Source organism: Mauremys reevesii, linkage group 1 (assembly GCF_016161935.1).
Source record: "Mauremys reevesii isolate NIE-2019 linkage group 1, ASM1616193v1, whole genome shotgun sequence".
Taxonomy (NCBI): Eukaryota; Metazoa; Chordata; order Testudines; family Geoemydidae; genus Mauremys; species Mauremys reevesii.
In genome coordinates this window covers 322,070,714-322,097,264 of record NC_052623.1, presented here as the reverse complement: position 1 = coordinate 322,097,264, position 26,551 = coordinate 322,070,714, and the positions used below count along the sequence as shown (strand labels likewise).

Below are 26,551 nucleotides of genomic sequence, written 5' to 3'. Positions count from 1 at the left end.
CTCAGCCATCCGAGGAAATAGCAGACAAACAAATTAAGCACCCATAGTTACAGCAGCAAATGCAGCATGGATTCATATTAGACAAGATAACTGCAAGGCAACATGTGCTTCCAGGCTTTGCAGCAGACAAATTTTGTGGAGGGAGCAGTTGATGGCAATCAGCTCTCATCATCTGTCCAGAGATAGCAGAATTATGGGAGAGCCCTCCTCAAGCTAACAGAGGGTTACTCCTCCCTGACTGGACACTGGGGCCCATTTCCTGCCCTGCACTAGCGTAGCTTTGCACCACTACTATAACTCAGCCTCTGTAGGATTTCACCAGTGTGGAGGGATTCTTGGGTGGCACAGATATAGGCGGCCAGTTTGCGGGGGCACGACTGTGTGTGTGTGTGTGTGTGTGTGTGTGTGTGTGTGGGGCGGAGAGGGGAAGGATAAGAGGGCACTGGAGAGGATCTCTTAAACTCCACGTATCTCCAGCTGCTGGAACAGATCCCTGGAGCTCTGGGTAAGAGTTAATTTGGAGTAGCCATCAGTCTGCTCTCATTTAAAACAGGGACCAGCTTCAGAACTGGGGGAGTGAAAAGATCATTTACAGTTGTTTTTGCAGAACCTGTTCTGCACTGAGCCCTCACCAGTCGCAGCTCAGGATCTAGTCTAGAGATTCCTCACAAAGAGCAGTTTCCTCAAGCTCCCACTTTATAGCACTCACATCAACATAGCCAAACTCCATAGAAGAGCATACAATGAACCAGGCTCCCCATAGCTACGCTACATGCAGGAATATGCTGTATAAACCAGCTCTGTCATATCCATTTTGCGATGAGGGAAATCGCACAAAGGGTCAGGGCAGGATTTTCTGCTCAGACCACTCAGCACCATTTAAGCAGTGCAAAGTGGCTTTAAATTGGCTGGAGACCGAATTCTTGCCCTTCCCCCACTCCCCCTAAATTCTCCACTAGTGGAAAGCTGGCAGAGGTAGCTCCATCGCATGCTGTGCTGCCGTCCTCACCACTTGCATAAGGGGAAGTGGTGGTGTGGTGGTGGTGGTGTGATAGGAAAGGTCTCAGAGAGAAGGGGGCATGCCAGACTGGAGCTTCACTACACAGATTTTCCACTGGCCTATCGTTCCTTATGCCAGTAGTATACATTAGTTAGTGCTGTCTTTGCACTGGTCAGTCCTGAACTAAGGGGCTGCAACCAGCTACGTGAAGCCCCATAGTCTGGATGGAATAGAGAATCAAAACCTTAGAGTCCAGGTGCCAATCAAAAATGAAGAAACACCACCCTCTGCCTACAGACTATCCCACTGTGTACCACTATGATAATTTGGGGAATCTGTCTATGCATCATTTATGAATTCTGGTTGATGTTATGAAATTGCTGTATTTCTGAATGCCTGTGTATGTGGAACCCACTGTTTGCTGATAGGGGTTGTATGATGTCCCTGGGTCAAATCAGACCACGGACAATGGTTGGTCATTAGACCTAAAATGGCCACCTATTCTGGTGGAATCACCTTGGGACAATGGCTTGGCTGAAACTGGGAGTTAGTTACTCAGACTTCGCTAAAGGGAGTGGAAAATCCCCAGCAGCAGAACAAAGAAACCAAGGGACTAATGCTGGCTTTTAAAAGCCACCAAGGCTGGGTGGGTCAGGGAGACTCAGGAAAGTTTGGGCAGGAGAGAGGAGCATCCTGTTTAACGGCAGGACCAGCCGAGGTCAAAGAAAGTTAGGTGACAGAGAGGGAGAGAAGTTCCAAGTTTCTGAAGAGAAGTCATGAGCTGCAGGAGAAGGGTCCTGGACACCCCAAAGAACTCCATAGAGTGGTAAGGAAACTGAGGCAGCAAAAATGTATATACATGTGTTTATTAGATCTATGTATTCCTTGTGGTAAGTAAAGAGTAATTGTGTTTAGAATCCTATGCAAAGGCTGTCTGTACGTCTGTTGGCTTTCATTGTCATGTGTCCCTGAAGAGTTAAATGGTAAACCCACACTGTCCAGAGGTGGAATCCTGGGAAAGAGTGTGCTTAAGCTACAGGGATCACCACTGGTCCCATGGGCTAGGCAGTTGGACTGCGGGGTCTCAGCTCTTAGGAGGAGGTGCTAAATAGAGAGTATGCCCAGAGAACCCAGCCAGGGGCAATGATTATTCCTGCACCCTCTCCAACATACACATGGAGGGGAGTTTTAAGAAAGAATCAAGATGTCTTGTGCACTCCACTTTATCTTGCTGTGTTTTCAAATTCCTACATCTCAAATGGAATATGTAAACAAAATTTCCAAAAATATTCAGAGAGTTTCTTGTTTGTGTGTTGTGTGTATGCTGAAAGGTAGAATCACAACAGATTTTTTTAATGGCCATAGCAGCTGCACATATGGGGTCAAAATTCTGGAAGCCCACTATACAACTGGAACAAATAGTTTGGGCAAGCACTGGGGTTCAGATGCACCCTGTAGAAAGGGACAGCAAAAAGCATACCCAATACTTTAATCCCACATAATCCTTTTGGAATTGAAATGGTGCAAAGGCCACAGGCTGGCCCTCTTCACAAAGGGGAATTTCACCCTGGGTGTGCAGGCCTAATTTGCTTTAGCTTTTAGTGTGACTGCATGCACAGGAAACAGTTAACAGGCCATTTGTTGACACATTTGCTATGACTGCAGAAGAAGGGCCAGAGCCAAAACTAAACATGATGTAAACTGGCATCGTTCCACTATCCCAGCTGAGGATCTGGCAAACAAGAGTTTACAGAGGAATAAAAGTACAGAATCCTTACAAGATCACTCGCACCTGCCTTCACGTGGGGCTGTGCGTGTTGAGGAAAATCCAGTGACCAGATAATGGAAAGAGGGACTAGAACTGTAGGGGGGAAATACACACAGATTTGCCTTGTTATTCTGAAGTTTCTGAGTTCAAGTTGTGTTGCAATTCCCTGAGCAAGAACCAGACAAAAACTGTTTTTTAAGCAAATAAATTTTTTGCTGCACATTTGAGCAGCTGCATACAATTCTCCCTTACCTTTCCATTCATCTATGGTTCGTTCTTTATTCTCTATCGACTCATCATATAGTTCGGCCTCAGGCTCATCATCAGGATCATGATACTGAACAAAGTAAGCATGTGCAAGGGCTTCTGAGGCAGTTATTCTTTTATCACTGTCTAATATAAGCATCTTCTCAAGAAGATCTACAGCTAGGGCAAAAAAGAAACTCAAATTAAACTTAAAACATATCTCGTGGATAAGAGAAAATCTAGAAGTGAAGCTATTTCATAGTGAAAGTCTACACAGAACCTCAGAATTATCCTTTTTCTTGTTCTTGATATTTAGAGCAAGAAAAAGGAAAATTAATGGGAGAAAAAGATTATATCAGACACATACTGTGTCTCTCCACACACAGTATATCATCATTTCTCCCAAGATGATGTAAAAAGCATTCTTTTGTGCAATACAGCCCATAGCCTATGAAGATACACATTCAGGGTAGAATTTTCAGCCATTAAATAGGCCTCTGTTTTGGTTGGTGCATGACACAGGCTATAATGGGTGCATGTCAGGTCATTTTAGACATCTGAATCCTGATTTAGACTTCCTTTTAAGGCCCTGACCTTGCAAACACTTAAACATATGCTTAATGTTAAGCACATCAGTAGACATATGATGAGTGCACATGCTTAAATTAAGCATATGCATATGTGTCTGGAGTATCAGGGCCTAAGTGACCTGCAAGATTACACTTGCAATTATTTGTACCCATAAAAAATGTTCATATGACGACTGTAAAATAGCCGTAAAGGGGACAGTCAAAGAATACGTACAAAATGTATTCGTTTTAAGTTTGCATAAAACTATACAATATTATACATGAGAGACATCTGGAGGATTGGAAGTGGTTTATATATATCATGTTTTTATATATATATATATATATGAAAATGTAAGCAGTTTTATTGCTTTAACATATAAACAATCAGATTTTTTGTTAGATTTTTCCTCTTTAATGTATTATATTTCTTACTAGCATCTTTCTCAAATCATACTATCTGCTGCTTAAATTTGTTCTAGTGGCCCAGAGCAAGTGGAAAGATGTTGATTCAGACAATTTATCTTTTAATTAATTTGTATCAGAGAACAGCACTCCATTTCCCAATTAAATTGAGAAATCTCAAATCAACACCTTATAAATAAAAATGTTGCTTAACTTCAGTACATTTTCACTATCAGACAAAAATACTAATTATTAAAAACATTTCTTCTTTACCTTTGCATGGGATTAGAAAAACTGACAAATTGTAACTTTAATTTTTTATTGTGAGTTGATGAAGAGTAGGCTTAAACCCCATATTTTTCTACAGGTTTACCTACATTTTAATTTGAGTATTGAGAACGTTGCCTCATTAATTCTCAGTATTTATGTATTTTTTTCTAACAATGGGTCATATTTAAAAGGAACCACATTTAAATAAAATATTGATGGCCTAATATGTCCCAGGAGAGTCATTACATTCTAGGATCTTTGGTTTGAACCGTTCTGGAGCAAAAAGGTGATAGGTACTCATTTCAAATAAAACATTGTTGATCATTCTTCTGTTAGGCAGTTCCAAATTTCTCTTTGCTCTAACTCTGGTTATCTTTCTATCTGTGTAGCTATGCAATATTTGACAGGCTTTTACTTTTCGAAAGCAGCCATTTGCCCTCTAATCCATGGATTGCTGTTCACTAGGAGCTATCTGCCTTTTCTTCTTACACAGAATAGGGTCTGAATGGGCTTAATTAGAGTAAGATGGTGGTCTCAGAATCAAGAGGTTTGGTAATGCTTATGGGGTAGTGCCACACTGTCATTCAGCTAGTTTTAATATAGCAAGTGTAAAACTTGAGCTCAGATGCTGGGGAAGGAACCAAATTACATCAGTCTGAAAACCCTAACAAATTCTTACCTAAAGGGTTGGCACCACGAAATACTGCTTTCAAATCCTGTTGAGGCATATGTGGTAGAGATTCAATGTATTTTCTAGCCTGGGAATAAATCAAGGCATATATACAGATTACATTTTTGCTCAATAGCAAGCATGGCAACTCTGGAAAATCAAAATCTCTAATTGCTATGTTTCCTACTCATGGAAGACATTGTCTATACAAACTCATTATGTGTGTGTGTCTAGATACAGTCAATCATCTTTATATGTCTTATAATTATAAAGCCCACAGGCAAGAGGGTTTTAAAAGGTGGAATTTTCCCCTTAAAGTTATTTCACATGGAAACACTTGTTTATGTTTTCGTCTACCTGCATAACTTGTTTATCACCATAGATCCTAAAATAACCATCATATCTGCCACGTCTTTCAAGCAGGAAGTCAGCCTATATCTCCTTTCAGTTACCACTGGCAAACAGGTACTATCCTACCCTTCCCATACAGATCACCATTGTCAAATACTAATGTTTAATCAACTAAGGCTCAAATCCTGACCTAAGATGCCTCCAAGGTGCAGAGCCTCAGGACCTTTGTAGCTTGCCTTGGCTGTGGGGCTGAACTGGAATCCTCAGGGCCCCCAGGCTAGAGTCAGCCACATAGCACATACTCAGCTGCCCAACCCACATATTGCTGGCAAGGTGCTGGGACTTGACATCATTGAAGACATTGCTTTCCTGATATCCAAGCTGATGAGCAGGTGACCTATTGGTAATGGGACAGAAGAGACTAAATGGGGTCTTGATGGTAGACAGACAGGCCCTCGCAGATGACAGCTCTGAAAATGGAATTGTCAAAGGAGAGAGGACAGAGCATCCCTGCATGCATGAAAGAGAGTCTCTGAGAAAACTGTAGCTTCTTTAAGAAAGGTTGTTAATAATACAGGGATTTCATCCCTGACCATCTCTCTTCCCTATACATGGGTTATTTCCCCTCTTCACATGTTACTGCAGGAAACTGAGAAACTCTCCAGGGCCCCACAGAAGACAGCAAGAGGGACAGAATATGCAAAGAGCTGCTCAAACTGGTGGTGAGCTCATGCCGACCAACTCCCTGGCTCCTGGTCAGAGAGCAGGCACTGAGACTTGTGTTTTCCTTTCCTCTGGATCTGATGACCTTCAGGATCAATTGGCCCTGCACATCCTGGTTACACACTAATAAGAGGTTACTGTGAGCCTTCCTGGTATGTACTCTGGGTCAGGATACAGCCACTGGAGAGATGGAATCCTGCTCCGAACTCAGTTCTCTCTGCGTGACAACACATCACTGATATTTCTCTAATTTCCCTGCAATCTTTTTAAGCTTTTCAATTATTATGCACTAAAACAAAAGATACTTTAAAGTATTTTGAGAGGTCATTCCAAGCTACTGTCTCATTCAAAATGTATCCTAGTACAGGGTTAATCTTTAACTTACAATAAACTTGTGAAACCAGAAGTAGAAATATATTTCTTTTTACTTTCTGTTTTACTGGAAGTTGTCAAGAGGAGTTGGACCAATATGGCTGCCATTACCAACATATTTCAAAATATTTTTCCTCTTTTTATTATGGAGGTTGGCAACTCAGCTTTCTAAAAGTGTGATTGCTCTTACCAATGGAAACCAGTCATCTACAGAGAGTACAGGTTTAAAGGACAGAGAACAGGATTAATTTCCCCTCCCATGAGACTACATCCCTGAAAGGTGTTGTGCACTCCTGGGAGATGATACTGAGCATGTTCTCCTCCCATAGTTGGTGAGAGAGCTCAGCACCTCAGAGAATCAGACCTTTAGGGACATATGTTCATATAACTTGCTGTGCAGTTTTTAAATATATAGCAGCTATACTTTCTTGCATGGAAACTATGGGCTAAGATGGAAATCAACCATTACTCAACAGAAATCATCAGACATCTGTGCATTTGACCATATTTGTGCCTAATCTGTGCTGATTTATTAACATCCCAATTCCTCATTTAAAAAATCCATCAGTGATTGTAGGGGACCAGGCCTGTTTTGTCTTCCGGCTATCTCCAACGGAGACCAATATTAATTTGGCTGTACCTTGTTTACTCACCAGCCTTTCCTCCATGTCCTTGTCATCTCCACAGAAACCCACCCGTTGGAGCCCAGAGTATTTAAATAATTCAGAATCTGCAAATACTGAAAGTGGGATTATGGGCTAATCCCAAATTAAGACATCAGATCTTCAAACTAACTTAGAGACTGGTTCGGAAACATCTGGTGAAGTTTATATAAAGATTCCCTGCATTTTTCCAGTTTTTTAAATCCTCTGTTTATCACTGAAAATAAATTTGGATTCTCCATTTAAGTCTTGATCCTGCTTTGAGTGGAGTGTAGCTGGGAATGCACAACTGTTGCTCTTTAGGACAAGTACGAATGGAGGCCACAAGCAACATTAAAAGGTAGACATAGTCCTCTGAGCAGAAGTTGAAAAGTAAAAGGAACAGGATGCAGGTAGAGAACGGGCTTACTTGAGGAGATAGGGAGGTAAGTGCTATCCTCAGCCTGAAAACAAGGTATACAGTTATGGACCAGCTTCCCTGGTATTACTCCAGTAACTTGGAGGTAATATAGCAGGACTCTCATTAATTGGGATCTGCTGCTCTTGGTTCTCCCGTACTCTGTATGCTGCACAGCACTTCTTCACTTGTACACACAACATTTTTAACCTAGGATGAAGCTATAAGGAAGCAAAATAAAACCTTCTACTTTACCTAGATTAAGAAACTGACAACAGGTTTTTTCAGTGTACAAGAGAAGAGGATGGGCTTTCATTTTAAATTTAGAGTGAGAAAGAGGGATTTTAACCAAGAGCCAAATATTTTGAGAAACTGGTGAACACTCGAAGGCCTCACTGACTATGCCAGATTGCTCCATTGTTTTGTCTGACCCATCAAGCTAAAAAACTCAAGGACAGGCCAGATCTCTGGTAACGTTAGGGCCAGCAAAGGCCCTTATACTATTGCTGCTGGTGGTGCCCAAGTTGCAATACAGGGTAAGCCCTGGGGCTGATCTCATTTGTGACTCCTGGTGCCATTTCCCCTATGGGGCTTGAAGTAGTGAAGAATCACCAAGCGCAGGTCTCCCGTGGTCACACTTCCATTCATCTCATCCCTTTCCTGGTCCCCAATATGCCCCACCACCCTGCTCCAGAATTCCCCCGTCCCAGGGCTTCTTTGGAGGTGATATAGAGATGGCTCTGCCCTGGGTAGAGGTGTGTGGTCTCCAGTGTGGGGAATACACCAAAGGAGTGGGGAGTCATAAAGGAGGCAGGGTCTGTATAGACCCTTTGTGACTACTTTGGACCAGCTAACATCCAATGCAAGGGGTGAACTCCTCCCCCAAATTCCCAATTGCTTTAGAAAAATCAGAATTTTAATAATCAAGTTTTAGATCTACAAATACACCAAAATGCAAATTTTTAAAGCTTCTTAAACCTTATTTCCCATCACATGATCTTCCAAGGAATCACAAAAGACACCTCTGCAAAAAAAACACGAACTATATACACCTCTACCTTGATATAACACTGTCCTCGGGAGCCAAAAAAATCTTACCACATTATAGGTGAAACCACGTTATATCGAACTTGCTTTGATCCACCAGAGTGCGCAGCTCCCTCCCCCGGAGCACTGCTTTACCGCGTTATATCCAAATTTGTGTTATATCGGGTCACGTTATATTGAGGTAGAGGTGTATATATATAAAAGATTCCTGGCATCCACTGATTAGACTTACTGGGCTTTAGTCAGTGAACATCTAAGAACATGCAATCATTTGTCATTAAGCGAGTTTCATATTTGCAGATAAGATAGTAAAATATTTGTGTAAAGCTCTGTACGGGAATATCAAACAAATGACATTTGTACAGGCAAATTCGTTTTGTGAGAGTGTCCCAACTGGGCACTAAACAGACTTGCCCTCCAGATAAGGCATAGTCCTAGGAATTTAACCTGCTAAACCCAGGGTTGTGAGTTCAATCCTTGAGGGGGCCATATAGGGATCTGGGGCAAAAATCTATCTAGGGATTGGTCCTGCTTTGAGCAGGGGGTTGGACTAGATGACCTCCTGGGGTCCCTTCCAACCCTGATATTCTATGATTACCACCAGAAATAAACCCACCCTTTGGGGCACAATCACACACATACACACACAATCTGACTCATTAAGGTGGCTCTGAAACAAAAGAAATGAACTATGAAAAGATAAAAGCCACCATAATAAGAAGTCTACTCTCCCCATCAGTGAGCCCACAAAATTACTCTGAGCATTAACGAGCTACATATGATACACCTCTGATCCTAAGGTACATGCAAAACACAGAGTTTGTACTACACTGGCCTCAAGAACAACCAAGTGACCAAGCATTGGAAAGCCTTCCCTACATTTCTTGGCTGGCCCAGTCTCTCAGCACAGGGTATGGAGGGAGAGCCAACTAATCACCTAATTCCTGCCTCAACTCTTCCCAGGAGCCTGAAAGCTCACAAACTGTGGGGCTGCCCCAAGCCCATAACGGTTACATTTTAAAAAAAAATAAAAAGCTGGAAGTTGCAAGAAAACAGAGTGTTAGCCTAGCCATGTTAGTTTCCTCAATTGTTCAACAGATATGAATATACCGGTAAGAAAAACATTAACACACACAAAGGCAAAAAACCAAAACCAAAAAAAGCCTTCACAGAATGAGAAATAAAGCACTGTTAGAAATCCAGCAAATTAGCAAAAAGGTGTTAGACCAGCTTTATTTACTTGTCACCTACACAGCTCTTATATTCTGCATTAAGTGTTGGAGTAGCACATTGAACACACCGGAAAAATATTGACTGCCTGTGTGACAGTCCCTCATGCTCCTATGCCACTGAGCGCCTCAGAAAGCAGTCTCGTGACCACACAGATTTCTCCACCAAAAATGTGTTCTTTCTCCTTGAGGTCTGTCCTCTGATGTTCTAGACAGTAAAAGCAAGCAAAGGTGGTTGCTCCAGGGACTACTCCGGGAGCCATGTAAAGGATTTAGCCATGTAAAGGACATGTAAAATATGTAACTAAATGAGCTGAGCCAAAGTTGTTATTGCTGAGAAGGTATAAATGTGCTGTGTTTTATCTCACCAAACGTTTATTATATTGTACCCATCACCATAGCATTTCAGTGCCTTGACACACTGAACCCAGGTGACAAGTCTCAGCTAATTAACACTCCTAAGGACTTCCCCTGGGGCCTCTATTGTTACTGCTTAAAAATCTAGCTTCTTGATAAAAAAAATTAAAGAAATTATTATAGATTTAATAGGGAAACTCACACAAAGAGAAACAATAGTTTGGACAGAAAACATTTGTTTTAATGGGTTACCCCATTCATGCATCTTATGTGTAGAGTTTTAATTATAAAATTATGCCTTTGGTGTCGCATAATGAAAGCGGATCCCATATAAGTAGTCAGCAAAGGTGAGTGCATATGAGCCACAAAACTGGGATCCAAACAATATAGCCCTACTCAGAACACAGTGGTATTTGGATCCAGCATTTTTGTTTTGATGTATCTCTAGTATTGAGGGTGCAAAAACTAAACAGAAATCAGTTGATAATAATCTAATGTTCTTTGCTAAACATCAGTTCTATTTATTTTTCAAAGTACTGCAGCAAAACAAAGGATCATCCAAATTGACTGCGAGATTACTGAATACATTCTCACATATTCAGTGATTGTTTTTCCAAGAACTAAAACTAATCTCTAACATTTTTAAGAGCACCTAAGCAACTTAGGATCTAAGTCTCATTGAAAGATGTAATCTTCAAAGTTACTTTTGAAAATTTTTACCCCACTTGCTGAATGTTGCCACTAGCAACAAAAAAGCAACGATTTTAAACAGCTTTTTGTATTTGGAATTGAGCAGCAAGCTATCTAACACAACCAATGGCATACCACCCCAATTATTATGAAAAAGTAAATTATTAACTCAGCTAAATTATAGAACGGTGAACTCACATGTTCCGATGATATTTTCTTGAGAAGTTCAGAACTGGGTGTTCCCACAACTTCCATTATTCTCTTTAGTTGGTCAATATCTGCAAGTATTCAAGAAAACTCCAGGAAAGATTGTAAAAGTAAGCAACAGACAAGCCTTGTGTGTTTAAATAAACCCTGAACTCCTGCACAGACGGTCAGATCCTCAGGTGGAGGAAAGGACACCGTTCTATTGACTGCAATGGAGTTAGCCAATTTATACCAACTGAAGATTAGGTCCAGAGTGTCTTATTGTCCACTGCCCAGAACCTTGTGTATTCATTTACACCTGTGGAATGTGAGTGTAAAATGCTACCACCAGTGTAAGGTCCCAGTTCAACACAGCCATATGCCTAACTTTGAGTTGAATGGAATTAAAGCATATGCTTAACAACTTCAGCCTATGATCAAGTGCTTTGCTGAACAGGGATGACTGCTGACTCAGGGGCTGAGTGGAGAATTCTATCTGGGTAGCATATTACACCCACTTTGCACTGGGGCAAAGGAGTGTAGAACCAGGCCCTTAATCTTTAAAATGTACATTTTATGAGTTAGTATATGATCTGAAAAGTGAACCACATTAACACTTCCTCTAGTGATTCAAGATTTATTTAAAGTCTGAGTGAAGTCAATGAAACACTACAACCCTAGATTGTATTTTACAAGGGGGCAAACAAACAAACAAACAAAAACACACCACACACCCTGTTAAGTCTATATTATATAAAAATTCTATTTTTGGAAACAATACACACCAGCTTACCAAAAATAGTCAGAAACACCACCTTAGTCAAGGGATGCGAAGCAACAGGTATTATTAAGAACATCTGAGTGATGCTCTGGTGCCATTGTTGACAATAGAGTCTGACTGATTTAAACACTACAGAAAGCTCAATGGCAAGATGTTACCATGTCTTAGTTGTTTTTCAGGGATCTATAATATCATCATCATGCCTTTTCCACACCTGGCCATAGTCTAGCTTTAGCTGCAATGTCAGGATTTTTTTCAGAGTAGTGAGAACAGTCAGGCCTGGTCTACACTACACAGTTAGGTTGACGTAAGGCAGCTACTATGTAAGTGCCCTACTACATTGACATAATAATGCCACCTCCACAAGAGGTGCAGGGCTTAGGTCGGTGAAGTTAGGGTGATGCAGTGTCTCTGTAGATGCATTACTTACATGGGCTGTTGGCTGTCTTGTCAATTTCATAGCTCCAGAAACTGACAAGAAAGCTGGATAGCTACAGCCCAGCTCCCCCCAGCACCACACTCCCAGACCGGCTGCTACCCAGATGCTCCCTACTTCCCACTCAGGGAGGCAAGAAGCCCAGGTGGCTCCAGCAGGGAGCTGCATGGAGCTGAAAGCCCTGGCTCTCAGTCCCCCAAACTGTCTGTCTTCAGATCAGTGGAAGTGTTCCTGGTGAGGACGCGCACCACCAACAGAAGAAGGTTAGCGTGGACATCAGCTTCTGCAATAATTACTGTGGTGGCTGTAAGTTCCCCTAACATAGGTTGAGTTAGGACAGTAGTGTAAGCATGCCCTTAGTGTGGAACACAACAGAATCTGATGTACACTGTGCCCCTGTTTTGAATGCAGAGAGGTTTTCTGATGTGATCTAGCAATCATTTCTTTATCATCCAGTCTCTTCAGTCTCCGTTTTTACTTCCTCTGCATTTCCTTTTACTATTATTCTACCCTAGTCAGCAACTGCCTTTTCTGCCCTCCTATCAGTCGGCGAAACAACACAGGCTGCAACAGAGCCCATCAATATTGCACTATGAACCATAATAGTCCCACTACTTTATGTTGGAATGAGGGATTTTTATGTTGCCTCTCTTACCTACATACAAATAAAAACAACAGTTCTACAACAGTAAGTGACATGCATATTAATTCAATTTTAATAAATGCATGTTGTTTTTGAGAAGCTGCACAAATGAAATAAATCAATCCTTCTGCAACTAGGTCATTATTTAAATATCAGGCAAAAAATAAAGATTGCATGTAGCTTCTTGTGGTTTAAGAAAATCTGTTATTGCTTTTTCTTCTGATGGTTGTTATGTTCAGCAGTCATATATAGTAAATTGAACAATTAGCAAGCTCAGTTTGCTGTATTGAAGGCTTGTTACCTGGCAAATACAGCCTTAAGAACATTTTGGTGATTAGAGAACATGAAGAACTGTCGTGCATTTGCACTTCATGTAACTGCATTTTATGTTAAGGATACAGTCATTTCCTGGAAAAAGAGCCTTGCCTTTCAATAGCTCTGCCATGATGCATCCCACTGACCAAATGTCAACTGCCAAAAATAAGGAGAGAGAGATATGCATGATAAACATAATAAAAATGGTTAAATGCAGTTGCTTTTTCCTGTTGTGACTATATTGTTTGTAGTTTTAAAATAAGTATCTTACTTTACCTGTTTGATTATAGTGCATCCAGTTTAACATAATTTCTGGGGCTCTGTACCATCTTGTTGCTACATATCCAGTCATTTCATCATCAGTTTGTCGGGCTAAACCAAAGTCTAAAATCTACAGAAGAAAAAAAATCAAGATTTCTCATTATTTTTATTATAGGAGTTTATTTGTTCCCTGTTGTTTATTTCTGGCTTACTTCAGCCATCAAAACACCTCAGCTGGCAATTAATTCGACCCTCAACATTTCATACCCAGCCCAAGTTTGCTCCCCATCTCATGCTTTCTGGTAATACTAAGAAAAATGGAGTCTTTAATGACTAAGAACCTGATCTTGATGTCAGTGGACTGACTTATGCAGTGCCCCATTAAAGTAATCGGGGCTATGTGCTGGTGCCAGGGTCGCTCCATGGTAATATGATGGCAGAGTTGGAGCTTAAATGGAATTGGACCGTTTTACACGAACTCTGAATTTGACATTCAATTTATTTTTCCTGTAACATTACATTGATAGCAATAATCACCACTAGTATATCAGAGCTGAAGAATATCAACAAAGAAAATTAAGCCTGAATAGTACAGGTATAAAATGCCAACACCCAAAAACATCAGATCATGACATATTAAAAGCACCACTGTATTTCTCACAAATGTCCCAACGTTTCCTTAGCTCAGCTATTTGTGCTTAGCCTTGTAACACATATAGCATTTATTCAATCACACACATTTTGATGCCACTAAGAGAGGAATATGTAAGCTGCATAAGGAAAAGCTCACAGAGTACCATCTAACACCCCATAGAAATGAAAAGCGAGTTTTTCTTAAAAATACCACACACACATTTGATGGCACAATATTACCCACTGAATGCCCTCGTTTTGGAAAGCTTATGTCCAAGAGAAAGAATTATGTTTCAGTTTATTTCTTTGCTTTCTGGTATCTACTTCTATTTATTAGTTTTCTCTAAATAGGCAAATAATGAAATACAACATCTGAAGCAAGAGCCATATGAATAATGATTAGAATCTGCAACACTAAGAACATAAGAATGGCCCTACTGGGTCAGACCAAGGTCCATCTAGCCCAGTATCCTATCTTCCAACAGTGGCCAGTGCCAGGTGCCCACAGGGAATGAACAGACCAGGTAATCATCAAGTGATCCATCTCCTGTCGCTCATTCCCAGCTTCTGGCAAACAGAGGCTAGGGACACCACTCCTGCCCATCCTGGCTAGTAGTCACTGATGGACCTATCCTCCATGAATTTATCTAGTTCTTTTTTGAACCCTGTTATGATCTTGGCCTTCACAACATCCTCTGGCAAGGAGTTCCACAGGTTGACTGTGCATAGTGTGAAGATATACTTCCTTTTGTTTATTTTAAACCTGCTGCCTATTAATTTCACTGAGTGACCCCTAGTTCTTGTGTTTTGAGAAGTAGTAAACAACACTTCCTTATCTACTTTCTCTACACCAGTCATGATTTTATATCCCTCAATCATATCTCCCCTTAGCCATCTGTTTTCCAAGCTGAAAAGTACAAGTCTTATTAATCTCTCCTCATACGGAAGCTGTTCCATACCCCCTAATCATTTTTGTTGCCGTTTTCTGAACCTTTTCCAATTCCAATATATCTTTTTTGAGATGGGGCGACCACATCTGCACACAGTATTCAAGATGTGGGCATACCATGGATTTATATAGAGGCAATATGATATTTTCTGTCCTATTATCTATCCCTTTCTTAATTATCCCCAGCATTCTGTTCGCGTTTTTGACTGCCACTGCACATTGAGTGGATGTTTTCAGAGAACTATCCACAATGACTCCAAGATCTCTTTCTTGAGTGGTAACAGCTATTTTAGACCCCATCATTTTATATGTATAGCTGGGATTATGCTTTCCAATGTGCATTAATGTTGATAAATAAAAAGTAAATTTCATCTGCCTAGGACAAGGAAAGGGCATTTCACAACAATGTATTTTTAGATTTTTCATAATTGATAATTTCTTGCTCAAATATGTTGATACACTTTTAATTTCCTTTTTGGCTACTCCTTAAAGCACCACCAATTTAGATTTTCCCATAATAGTTTGGCCTCATACAAGTGAATAAGTAATGAAAATACTGAAAAATGGAATGTAACCCAGCCAAAGAGTAGGTGAGGAGAGAGGAGGTTGGGTGGTGTGTAAATTCTAGAAAAGAAGATTTGAAGTCTTCTTTATCACCCTAGAGAATAAAGAGTAACATGGACTTTTATAAAGAGACTGATCAGGCAAAGACTTCCCATAATCCCTCAGAAATGAGACTCCACATACAGGCATGAAAATATTAAAGGCCAGTCATGATATTTGCTGAGCTTCCTCAACTTCCACTGAGGTGAACGGAAGCTGTAGGGGCTTTAGTCCTCAGGTCAACTGCACTGTACTGGGTGTGTTGTCAACTACTGTGATTTTGTTGCAGGTCTCATGGGATCTGGTGTTTTCTTTAAAATGTCAGAGTAAAGCCATCATCATCATATCTCTGCTTTCATTTAAAAAAAATGAAGTGTGTTCTGACTCTGATGACTATGGAGAAAGTCTTGAAAATGGGAAGGGAGTGTAACCTAAAGGCTGAGAAAACTCGAGCTTTTGGGGGTTGGGGCTGTCTTCCTGTCCTATGTTTATACAACACTTAGCACAAGGGGGTCCTGTTCCACCATTAGGGCTTCTAGGTGCTATGATGATACAAATTATAAACAACCAACAACAACAACGATAATCCAGAAGGCCAAAAAACAAACAAACAAAAAACCACAACAAAGAACGAACCATGATTTATTTAAAAAAAAAATAAATCATGATTTTTGGGGCCTGACTCATGACTTTTGAACACCTGGGTTTGGTAATACTGGTGTTTGCTTTACCAAAGTACCCTTTTATATATTTCAGCCAGTTTAATCATCGTTAACTTTCTATAAGTGTAGGTCCTGTACATGTAGGGTAGTTGCTGCATGTAGTGCTTCACCTCAACATCTGGGGCCAGATCCTGGAGTCTTGTCAAGTGGAGTATCAGCTAAAATGTAGGGCCCATAAGCCCATTTTTTAACCTAAGTGCTTCCTATTCTCAGTTTTTAAATGTTAAGAGGATTTTTATTCACAGTAAACAATTTGCACATGGTACCTGAAATAATAGTTGATATCTGTATCCTCACGAATATTGTTAATACAATTTATTTTTTCTCTGCCAGTATGGCAACAGTAACTAAATACATGGATGTGTACTAACATCAAAATAGCAATTAATGTTGGTTCAGAAAAATTCTAGTTCCAGAGATATTACAAGAACCTTCATCACAATAGCATGAATCCTACCCTTAATTCACAGTCTTCATTTACAGCTAGGTTACTGGGTTTCAAGTCCTGTATCAGAACAAACACAGCGTTAGTCATGCACACCTAATAAGGTTAAATTAGTATTGTAACAATATCAAGCCTGACATTGGGCAGTGCGCACTGCATTGATTCATATTCTCTAGCTAACTGAACTCACCCGGTGGATGATTCCAGCTGAGTGAATATACTGTGGAAGAAAAAAAAAAGACAAGATAAGAAAGCAGGATTTTAAAAAAAAGTGGAAAAAAGGTAACAGTCACTTGTTCTATTCATATATTTTTTGTCCACTATGTTTGGTGGTTTTATAAAGAGTTAGGAATGTTTCCTGATCTAAATCTTATCTGAGCAGCAATCACAAATACTAACAGGCAGGTAGCACAAGTGTCACTGACTTGCTCCTAGATATAAGTGTTCTCTCTCTCTCTTTCAAATATGAACACTTCAGGAAAACTACACTGATAACTTTAGAGCTGTAATACACACCCATCTATCAAAAGTTGATTGACTATATAGTATCTGATAAAAAGACATTCATTTCATTTCAGTTTGGACCTCCATTTTGATCATCTGCATCCACATGCCGCCTTCCTATGCAAGTCAATGGATCCATACCCTAGGTACAAGCTAGACTCTTCACACACAAAATACACGGCTGTGTAACTGCATTTATATTGAAGAGGGATGGTGGGTTCGCTACAAGCAGATATTCATGTGCTCATTTTAAGGGAGTCCTTGCTTTTCACAACAAACAAGAAGAAAACACTCTTAGGAAGCTGATAAGATAAGATGAAATCTGAGCAAGGACTTTTAAAAAAGAACAGTTCCCTATTTCAGGTACAATTTACCTAAAGTTTGAAGAGCAACTTTGAAAAATGACTGTATAAATGGCACCTTGAGGTTTCATGTTTATTGTCTCTCAGTGTCTCCTTATCAAACTTTGATCAGTTTACAAGTAAAAAGATGTATTTGTTTCTTTTAATTTTCAGCCCTGTGAAAGTCAAGATGGGTTTTTTCCTTCTTGGCACATCAACAACAGTAAAGAGGGCATAATTAGGCCTGCAGGATCTTTATTACTGAGGCCAATATCCAAGAAAGAAATAACCTGATGTGCCTTTCTTATCCAAGGGGGAGTTTACAGCACTGACAATTAGAAAAATAGATATATTTTATGTACAAATTGAGCTGATTAGATATGAAATTATTGCGAGTCTATAATATTGTAATCCCACTATACCATTTTACAAGTCATAGGCCCCAATCCTGCAAATGCTTACAGAGGTGCTTAACTTTACACACAAGTAGTCCCACTGAAATGAATGGGGCTACTCACGTGTGTGAAGTCAAACTTGTGTGTAAGTATTTGAAGGACTGGGGTCTTGTCTTTAGTTCTGAAATGAATCTCGGGAGTTGTAAATTTACTATGGTTTATAAAAATAAATCACCAGAGATGTCATGAGTATTTGTAAGTCTATTCAGCTCTGAAAATGAATTTATATATTGCCCTTCCAATGAATTATTCATTATTACAACATTTTGGTTGCTCAGTATAAAATAAATGCCATCATGCAGCGTGTACCTTAAGACCTCTAAGTAACTGGTAGATGAGAAACTGTATATGGTCATCTGTTAGCTTCTGGCACTTTACAATGTTATTCAAGTCAGCACCCATTAAATTTGTCACAAGATACCTGTAAAAATAAAATAACTTATTTCTGACAAGCAGCAGGTAAATCTAATTTGTTTAATTTAATACTAAATTACTCACTCCCATGTATATTCCTTCTCCATCCATCAATAGTGAGATAAAAATCCCCTCCTTCCCCCAAATTAGGAGTTTAATCACTTGCCAAGCTAAGAAAAGATCCTTACAGTCCATAAGACATTTAATGTCTTTTTGCCAGACAAGTTTTGTACAAACTCAGTAAGTTGGGCAATTTAAGAAAAAAAATATATAACAATGGCAGTTCATAGCCATAGGTATGTGGTCAGTGTATTCTCACTGCAACTGTAGCAAGCCAAACAATGATCACAGAACAAGAGAACTGTTGGCCAGGAAAGACCACACTGAATCTATCTGGGTTCCCATCTGTTCCCAGTGAAGTCAAAGGCAAATGTCCCATAAAAAAGTCAGGCCTGGTTTTGCTTTTAAGGCTCCTGCTTCAATACAGATTCCCTTCCAATGAGTAGAGATGGACAAAATTTGAGGCCCTTGGGACATTCTGGTATTTTGAAATTAGTTTTCATCCTAAATTGGAATGAAAAGTCAAAATTCACAGAATAGAAAATTCTGAAAAATTTCCATTTGGAAATATCAGAATGTTTGGTTCAGCAGCATGGGGCACGGGTCACTTGCTGGAGGATTCTCTGCAGCTTGAGGTCTTCAAACCACAATTTGAGGACTTCAGTAACTCAGACATAGGTTAGGGGTTTGTTATAGAAGTGGATGGGTGAGATTCTGTGGCCTGCATTGTGCAGGAGGTCAGACTAGATGATCATAATGGTCCCTTCTGAACTTAAATTCTATGAGTCTATGAATTTTTTTGACTGAAACAAAAACATTTTGACATTCTTGAATCAAACATTTCATTTGGTTTGTCAACCAAGATCGAATTGTTTTGTTTTGACTCTGTTCAACACTGAAATGTGTCCACTTGAATAACTATGGTGCCTCATGGGAGCTATAGCTCAGGTACCTCATGTCCTTATTCACATGAGTAATCCCATGAATTGAGCAAGCAAGGATTATGTGATCAGACCCCAAACATCCAGGCTAATACCTATAACTGACTACATTTTAAAAACAAATATTTGAAAATTAATTTTTGTATTTATTGGCACTTCAAGTGTTCAAAGCATTCTATCAACTTTAAGCAATTAATTTACTGGCTATGCCTTAGATTCTAGATTCTGAGGGTCAAGTATCAGAGGGGTAGCCATATTAGTCTGGATCTGTAAAAAGTGACAGAGTCCTGTGGCACCTTATAGACTAACAGAAGTATTGGAGCATAAGCTTTTGTGGGTGAATACCCACTTCATCAGATGCACGATTCTGAGAGCGTAATCCTGGCCCTGTTGACATTAATGGGAGTTTTGCCATTGACTTCAATAAAGTCAGAATTTTACTCACTGTGTTTCTCCTAAAAGACTGAGGGCCTAATTGTTCTCTCACTTGCTCCTGACTTACACTGGAATTGTAACTCCACTAAAATTAATGAAGCTACACCAGTGTAAAATTAATATTAGATGAGAGGAGAATCAGGCCCAGAGATGTCATCACCCACTGCAGAATATTTTTCTGCATTCCTTACACGGCTGACGTCACACATGCTGGCTAGAATAAACACTCCACTTTCAAAACAAGGTTAAGGTGATCAGACCACAAATGTAGTGAGACATACAGAAGATCAAATCACATGCCAGGTACAGTAATAGAGTCCCTGCAATCTATTAAGTACCATGCCCTAAGGTCTTCGGGCAGAATCCCCTTCCCCTTTTTTTGAAAAGGGGACCAAAGGCACATTAGTCTCTCAAAGCTCATTTTGGCTGTAGCTAGACTAGAAAACTGTGTATCTGTTTTCCAGCAACACTGAAGCATCTATCTTCATAGCTTACCAATTAGTCACACTGATGTTAAATTTTACTTACACTTCATTAAAATTTTCTATTGAAGTTGCTGGTGTAAAAACATCTAGTAATCCTATAACCTGAAACAGAAAAGGTGATCTCCTTTTTATTTCAGAAATTCATGAGATAACACATCATTTATGCTAGCTGTCCTTAGAATCCCTGGAACTATGTATATGAACAACATGATTTCACCCTGAATATTTAACAAAACCAGCATAGTACTGGATGAACCTGAATGGAGAGGACTGGTTTTTGTTGTTTTGTTTCTGCCACTAGAAGAAAAATTATCTCTCAGGGCAAACCAAAATTACATTACTTTATGAAAAATGGAACAAGACTTCTGACAATCTAAAGTCAAGAAGGAGGAGACCTAATCTCCCATTATAGAACAAGTACTGTATGATTTCGATTTGCTTCTGTTGTACTTAAAGCTAAGTAATGCTTTACATGTTTTCTTGTAACATATTTACTGAAATAATTGTAACCTCCCTCCAGCATACTTTTCAATCTACTGTAACACCACTTCTCAACTATGAGTATTGAGTAATTTCCTGTCAGAGACTGGATTCATTTTCATTTTAGTTTAAGTTTGGGAAATTAACAGGAATTCCCCAATTCAGCAAGGTACTTAAGCATCTGCCTAACTTTAAGTAAATTGGTAATCCCATTGCAATTGATGTGACTGGGTTTAAAGTTAGGCACATGCTAAGTACCTTGCTGAATAGGGGCCATAAATCCTAGCAGCTTGCACCCAGGTCAAAGACCAAACTCAGTCTTCAGATAAGTACGTTATATTCCCATTAACTTCAGTGAGAGCTCTATGAGTGTATATGAGAACAGAATCTGGCCTTAATTTCTCAGTAGAATCCCAAACTGACAAATGCAGATTTGAGTTTTATATGGGTTTGATGCTTTACTCTGCCCTTCTCTACTAGTGTAACAACACATTTTCAACAAAAGACACCTTGTTAGTGTCTATTAATACCCATTCATGTCAATGGAATTCTTCCCATTGGCTTCAATGGATTTAGGATCAATCCCTGGACCAGCAACCATTTCTTGGCAAGACAGGGATCACATATACTTTACCAATATAAGTGTAGGTAAAGTAAATTAAACTTCAGTTTATAAACTTTCTTTTATAGAAACAGAATGCAAAGTACAAACTCTTGACTTACATTTTCATGTTTCATGTGCTTAAGCAACCTAAGCTCTCGATAGGTCCTTCTTGCATGAATAAGTGACTGAAAAGGTCTTGAAAGCTTTTTTACTGCCACCTTCTGTCTTGTTTTGGTATCATACGTTGAACTAAGAGAAAATTAAAAAAAAATTAAAAAACATGATCTACCCTGGCATTGCTAGGCAAGGCCTCATGATGTAAAAGTCGAAAGTCAACATGAGAAAGTTTGAGTTTATGATTCTATTTCCTCCTGCTTTATCACCTGAAAGTGATCTCTGGGAGAGCTATTTGGAGACAAACTCCAATATTCAAAGATAGCTCTCTTGCAATCCTCCTAACAAATTACCAACTCCTAATGATATTGTTCATCCCTAGGTATTACTCTGTCCCCATCTGGCATGGAAAATAACCAGAGAATTAGCTTCATTAATTTTGCTTTCCAACTCCTGCCCAAACTCAAGGCGCTCTTAGGGAATATAAGGATTTGAAGTCTAGCCCTTAGAGAACAAACTGGAGCCTTTAGTAATTATAGGATGCTGCCACACTGTCTAGCAAATATTAATTATGCCTAGCGAGCATTTGCATAGTATATGACGTCTTCATAAATCTACTGACACCAGATTAAAATTTCTAAATAGCCACTGTCAGACTATAAAAGTTGCCTCAGGAACCATTACTAACAAACAAATCACCAGTATCAATGAACATATATGCAATTAAGGCTCCAATCCCACAAACATTTAACCGTGCACTCAATGTTACACATTTGAGCAACCCACAGTCTTCAGTGGGAGTACTCAGATACATAGAGTTAAGCATGTATGTAACCATTTGAAGGAATAGGGACTTAATTTTCAATACAGTAGCAAGTCTATATAACATATGGCAAGCCCCAAACAAATACTGCGCATTATGTTGCGAATGAGGGGAAAATTGGTTTGTTTACACATTATCTCCTGACAATGCATAGGACATCTGAAAACTATTTGTTCAGCTAATCAATAATCAAACTCTACCTCCCCTATTTAATACCATCCCTGCATTTTTACTTTCCCAGTAAAATAAATTCAGTTCAGCTAAGAAAACTGTGAAGCTGCCTACTGAAAGTGTTGATAACACACTCTGCAGTTGCTGGAGACAGCATGATCATAAAGAGATAATCTTTAACACATTATCTTACAGGAAGCCTTTTACTGAGTAAAAATCTAGCTGAAAATTCAACAATAGCATGTGTAAGAGTGAGATGGCAATGGTTAGTAGTCATACTATATATTTTACTGGCTCCCAAAATTGTGCTAAGAGCTCCTGCATAAAGACATAAGTTTTGCCATAAGTAGTTCACAAACTAATGCCCAGTTCCTGTACTCTATGTGGATGGAGCTCCACATTTGCATGGCACCTCACTGAACTGAATGGAGCTCCATGTGGGGCAGAGGTCTACTCATCTGAAGCCCGTTGCAGGATCAGGACCTCTTTTCTGACTAGATGCAAAAAAGGGGCAAACAAGACAATGGGGAAAAGTAGAGGACAAAGAACCCGGGCAACATCAGTAAGATTATACAACTAGTTATCCTAGATTACATAGGAATGCAGCAAAGGCCAATGCAAAGCAGGATGGAGCAATGAATTTGTTTTTAATTATAGTTACACTGAAAGAGGAAGTAGACTTAATCAACAAGTTTTTTGTAGGGATCAGCGAAGAAGTGAGTCAATCATGAGATGAATGAAACAGATAAGCGATTATTTAGTCAGATAGTTTGTAAGTATCACAAAACTGGATCTTAAAGAGGGATTTAAAGTTGGAGAGGGTAGTAGCTCTGTAGATCACTCCAGAAAAGAGACTCCATGAGTAAAGGGAAGCAAGCACAGGCAGGTGCAGGAAAAGGCTGGCATCTCCAGTGAGGAGGGGCAGGCAGAGTGATATGATAAGAGAGTTGGCCTGAGAAGTAGGGAGGAGGCAGATTTATGTAAGGCATGATGGTGATAAGGAGACAATCTGATGTGTTGCTTGAGCAGGCAAGGAAGGTGATTTTAGTGGCTATGTTTTTCATGACTGGAAAAGGGGACGATGTGGATAGGAGTAAGTTGTAAGAGAAATATGTAGCCACATGCCTTATTAGCATGATGAGGACTAGACCTAAATCCTAGAGTGAAATCCTGACCCCACTGAAGTCAATGAATGAAATATATTGATTTCAGTGGGGCCAATATTTCACCCCATGTCTCCTCAGGAATACCTATTCTTCACTTACATTCTAGATCTTTTAAACTTGGCACATTTGTGAGGAAGGAAATGGATACACAGGTGGCTTAACACTTAGTACCGTCTACTGCAGACCACTGCCCAGCAAGTAGCTAACCTTATTTGTGCCAGTGCATAAACCTCCACTCATACTTTCACTGGCACATGAAAGCCTGGGCGCTCTGGAAAAGGACTTAGGAAGACCCATCATTCTGACAAACATCTTCTCCCCCACTTCAGTTCAACTGTGGGATTTAGTAGCTTGATAAACGCTCAACTTAGAGATGGATTGCTTTTACCATTTGAATGAGCCAGAGCTTTCAGATGGTATAAAGCATTGCTTTTTAGCCTCAGCAGTTCTTAAAACAGCAGGTGCTTAGACCAGATTGGAACAGAATGAGGGAGAAAAAGCAAGTAGCAACCGGAGTTGTGTGACTTTTAAAGCGAAACTGTGCGTATAAAATGAATGCCCATGATACTCAGCTAATTTAAATGGGCACAGCTCCTTTACAGCCAGTGGACTGCACCAAGAGATGACCTTTATATTTATATTATATTTTTGAAGTGTTTTTCTCACTTGTCTCACCAGCCCCATCATCCATGCTGGATATTAAAACTGAAATTTGTGAAATCTAGTTTCCTTTCCACTATTTATGCTCTTCGCTCTTCACATTTAATTCACCTTGGACAATAAAAATAAACTATTCAGTTTTGTTACTGCATATTTTTAGTTTCACTTTCTGGTTCTCAAATGTTAGCAGTATGCCGTGGTGTTCAGGCTGCAAACACTGCTGGGAAATATTTCTTTTAATGGGCTTTTTCCTCACAGAAATTCTAAAGCATTAATTTATTGAAAACATTGTTATTGATGTTATTTTTATAAAAGCTAACTCTGCGACCTATCTTAGCAGCGTCCCTTTCAGATATGATCTCAGTCAACCCAGAACACTCAGTGGTTATAAGCATTTATTTGCTACCTGGAAGGGGTCAAGAGATATCAAGCTTGAGCAATAGTGTTGTTTTGGCACTGTTCAAAACCTTCTGCTCAGTGTAATTTTAAATCACTGCTTAATTTAGAGAGACTGTTTCAGTGTTGCTTACTCTGATTATTTAGTGCTTTTCTGAAAGCCCAGCTGCTTAAATCATGAGATCATTTGAGAATCTGACCTTTCATTTCCTAAAAGAAGTAATTTTCCAGACTTTATGGTTGCAGAGAAAAGCAAGAACACATGAAGCAAGAGTAGCTGAATGGCTCAGAAACCAGAAGTCAAATGAAAAGAACGCAAAATGTAGTACAGTTGAACCCGGTTATGTGGCAAACCTAGGGGTTTGCCAAAAAGCGTCGAGATAACCGATGATCGAGATAAACGAAAACCAATATGGCGGCAATATATTAACATGTGCTTGAAATTTCTTTATGTACATATGTGCACAAACTAACAGCAGAGATTTACCAGTATACAATACAAACCACCGTCGATTCTCGATACAAACCTTTATTATATTCTCCAACATTGCAAACACAAAGATCGCTCACAAAATCACAAAAAACGTGTGGGGTGTAGTTCGTTTTTACAAAAAGCTAACCAGTGTCAAAATTAAATTCGCGAGTCATTTCACTCTGACACAGCTCTGAAAAGTATCGTACACGCGGTTACTATGGTTTCTTTACAAAGTCTAAAATGCTTTGTTGCTTTTTGCCTTTAACAGTCTGCTTGAAAACAAATGCTTCAATATTATTTATGCTGTCTAAAACAGTTTCATCTCCTACAAAAGAACCATACCGTCAAATTTTCTGTAGCATTTCTACCACCTCACCAGCTGAGAGAATTGGTTCCAAATCTTCGTCCGCATCTTCTTCATCTTCTTTGTCATTGCCGCATGCAGATGTGCTTGCCTGTGCTGACTGCACACTTGATACAATGTCTTCATCGGTGATCACGCCATCAGTAACGACGTCTTTGTCGATTTCTATGTAATCTCGGAATTCCTGGACAGTGATGGCTAACTCCTGTGCCTCCTCTTCCAAGATAGCATCTGTAAGGCTTGATTTTCCCGCCACTTCCGCGAGTTCTTCTGCGGCTGCACGGCACTGTGCCTGAAACTCATCATCGGAAATATCCTGAATGACGCAGTGCATCCAGCAGTTTGAGATTGTTTCCTTCTTCACGTCATTCCAGGCTGATCTCAGGAAGTTCATTGCATCTAGAAGGGAAGGGGTGTACTGTGCCTTCTTTTCATCATGGAGCAGGTATTGGCGCATCAACATTTTCCTGTAGTACACCTTAAGCACTTGGATTATCCCCTGGTCCATTGGTTGGAGCTTACTCGTTGTGTTAGGTGGGAGGTAAAAGATCTTAATGGCCTTGAGACCAGGAACATCCGGATGAGCTCTACAGTTGTCCACGATCAGTGCCACCTTCCTTTTCTCTGCTTGGAACTTCCTGTCCCACTTTTTCACCCATGCACTGAATAGATCTCCTGTGATCCAGGCGCTTGGCTGGCCAACGTAATCACATTGGAGAACTTTGGTCTGCTTAAAGCATCTGGGATTCTTGGACTTTCCTATAACGTAGAGCGGGAGTTTTTGGCTTCCATCCATGTTAGCAGCAACTAGCACTGTAAGTCGGTCCTTTGACTTTTTTCCACCGTGACAAGCCTCCCCACGAAACGCCATAGTCTTGTCTGGAAGGCATTTCCAAAACACCCCAGTTTCATCAGCATTAAAAATGTTCCGAG

At 39.8% G+C, this 26,551-nt stretch overlaps 1 protein-coding gene across 8 annotated transcripts in view; it reads right to left on the bottom strand.

Moving 5' to 3' along the window:
• The window catches only part of MAPK11 (mitogen-activated protein kinase 11), a 51,936-nt gene that overhangs the window by 8,678 nt on the left and 16,707 nt on the right, over positions 1-26,551 (bottom strand). For 7 of the 8 annotated variants that reach the window (XM_039512039.1, XM_039512038.1, XM_039512037.1 and 4 more), the window contains 10 exons: positions 21,569-21,698; positions 20,409-20,467; positions 18,340-18,451; positions 16,921-16,950; positions 16,743-16,790; positions 13,394-13,508; positions 13,202-13,273; positions 10,955-11,034; positions 4,938-5,016; positions 3,021-3,194 (listed from right to left, as the gene is read on the bottom strand). In XM_039512039.1, coding sequence (XP_039367973.1) covers positions 3,021-3,194; positions 4,938-5,016; positions 10,955-11,034; positions 13,202-13,273; positions 13,394-13,508; positions 16,743-16,790; positions 16,921-16,950; positions 18,340-18,451; positions 20,409-20,467; positions 21,569-21,698 — 899 coding nt within the window. The remainder of the gene's footprint in view (positions 1-3,020; positions 3,195-4,937; positions 5,017-10,954; positions 11,035-13,201; positions 13,274-13,393; positions 13,509-16,742; positions 16,791-16,920; positions 16,951-18,339; positions 18,452-20,408; positions 20,468-21,568; positions 21,699-26,551) is intronic. The other variant, XM_039512045.1, reaches the window with a different exon arrangement.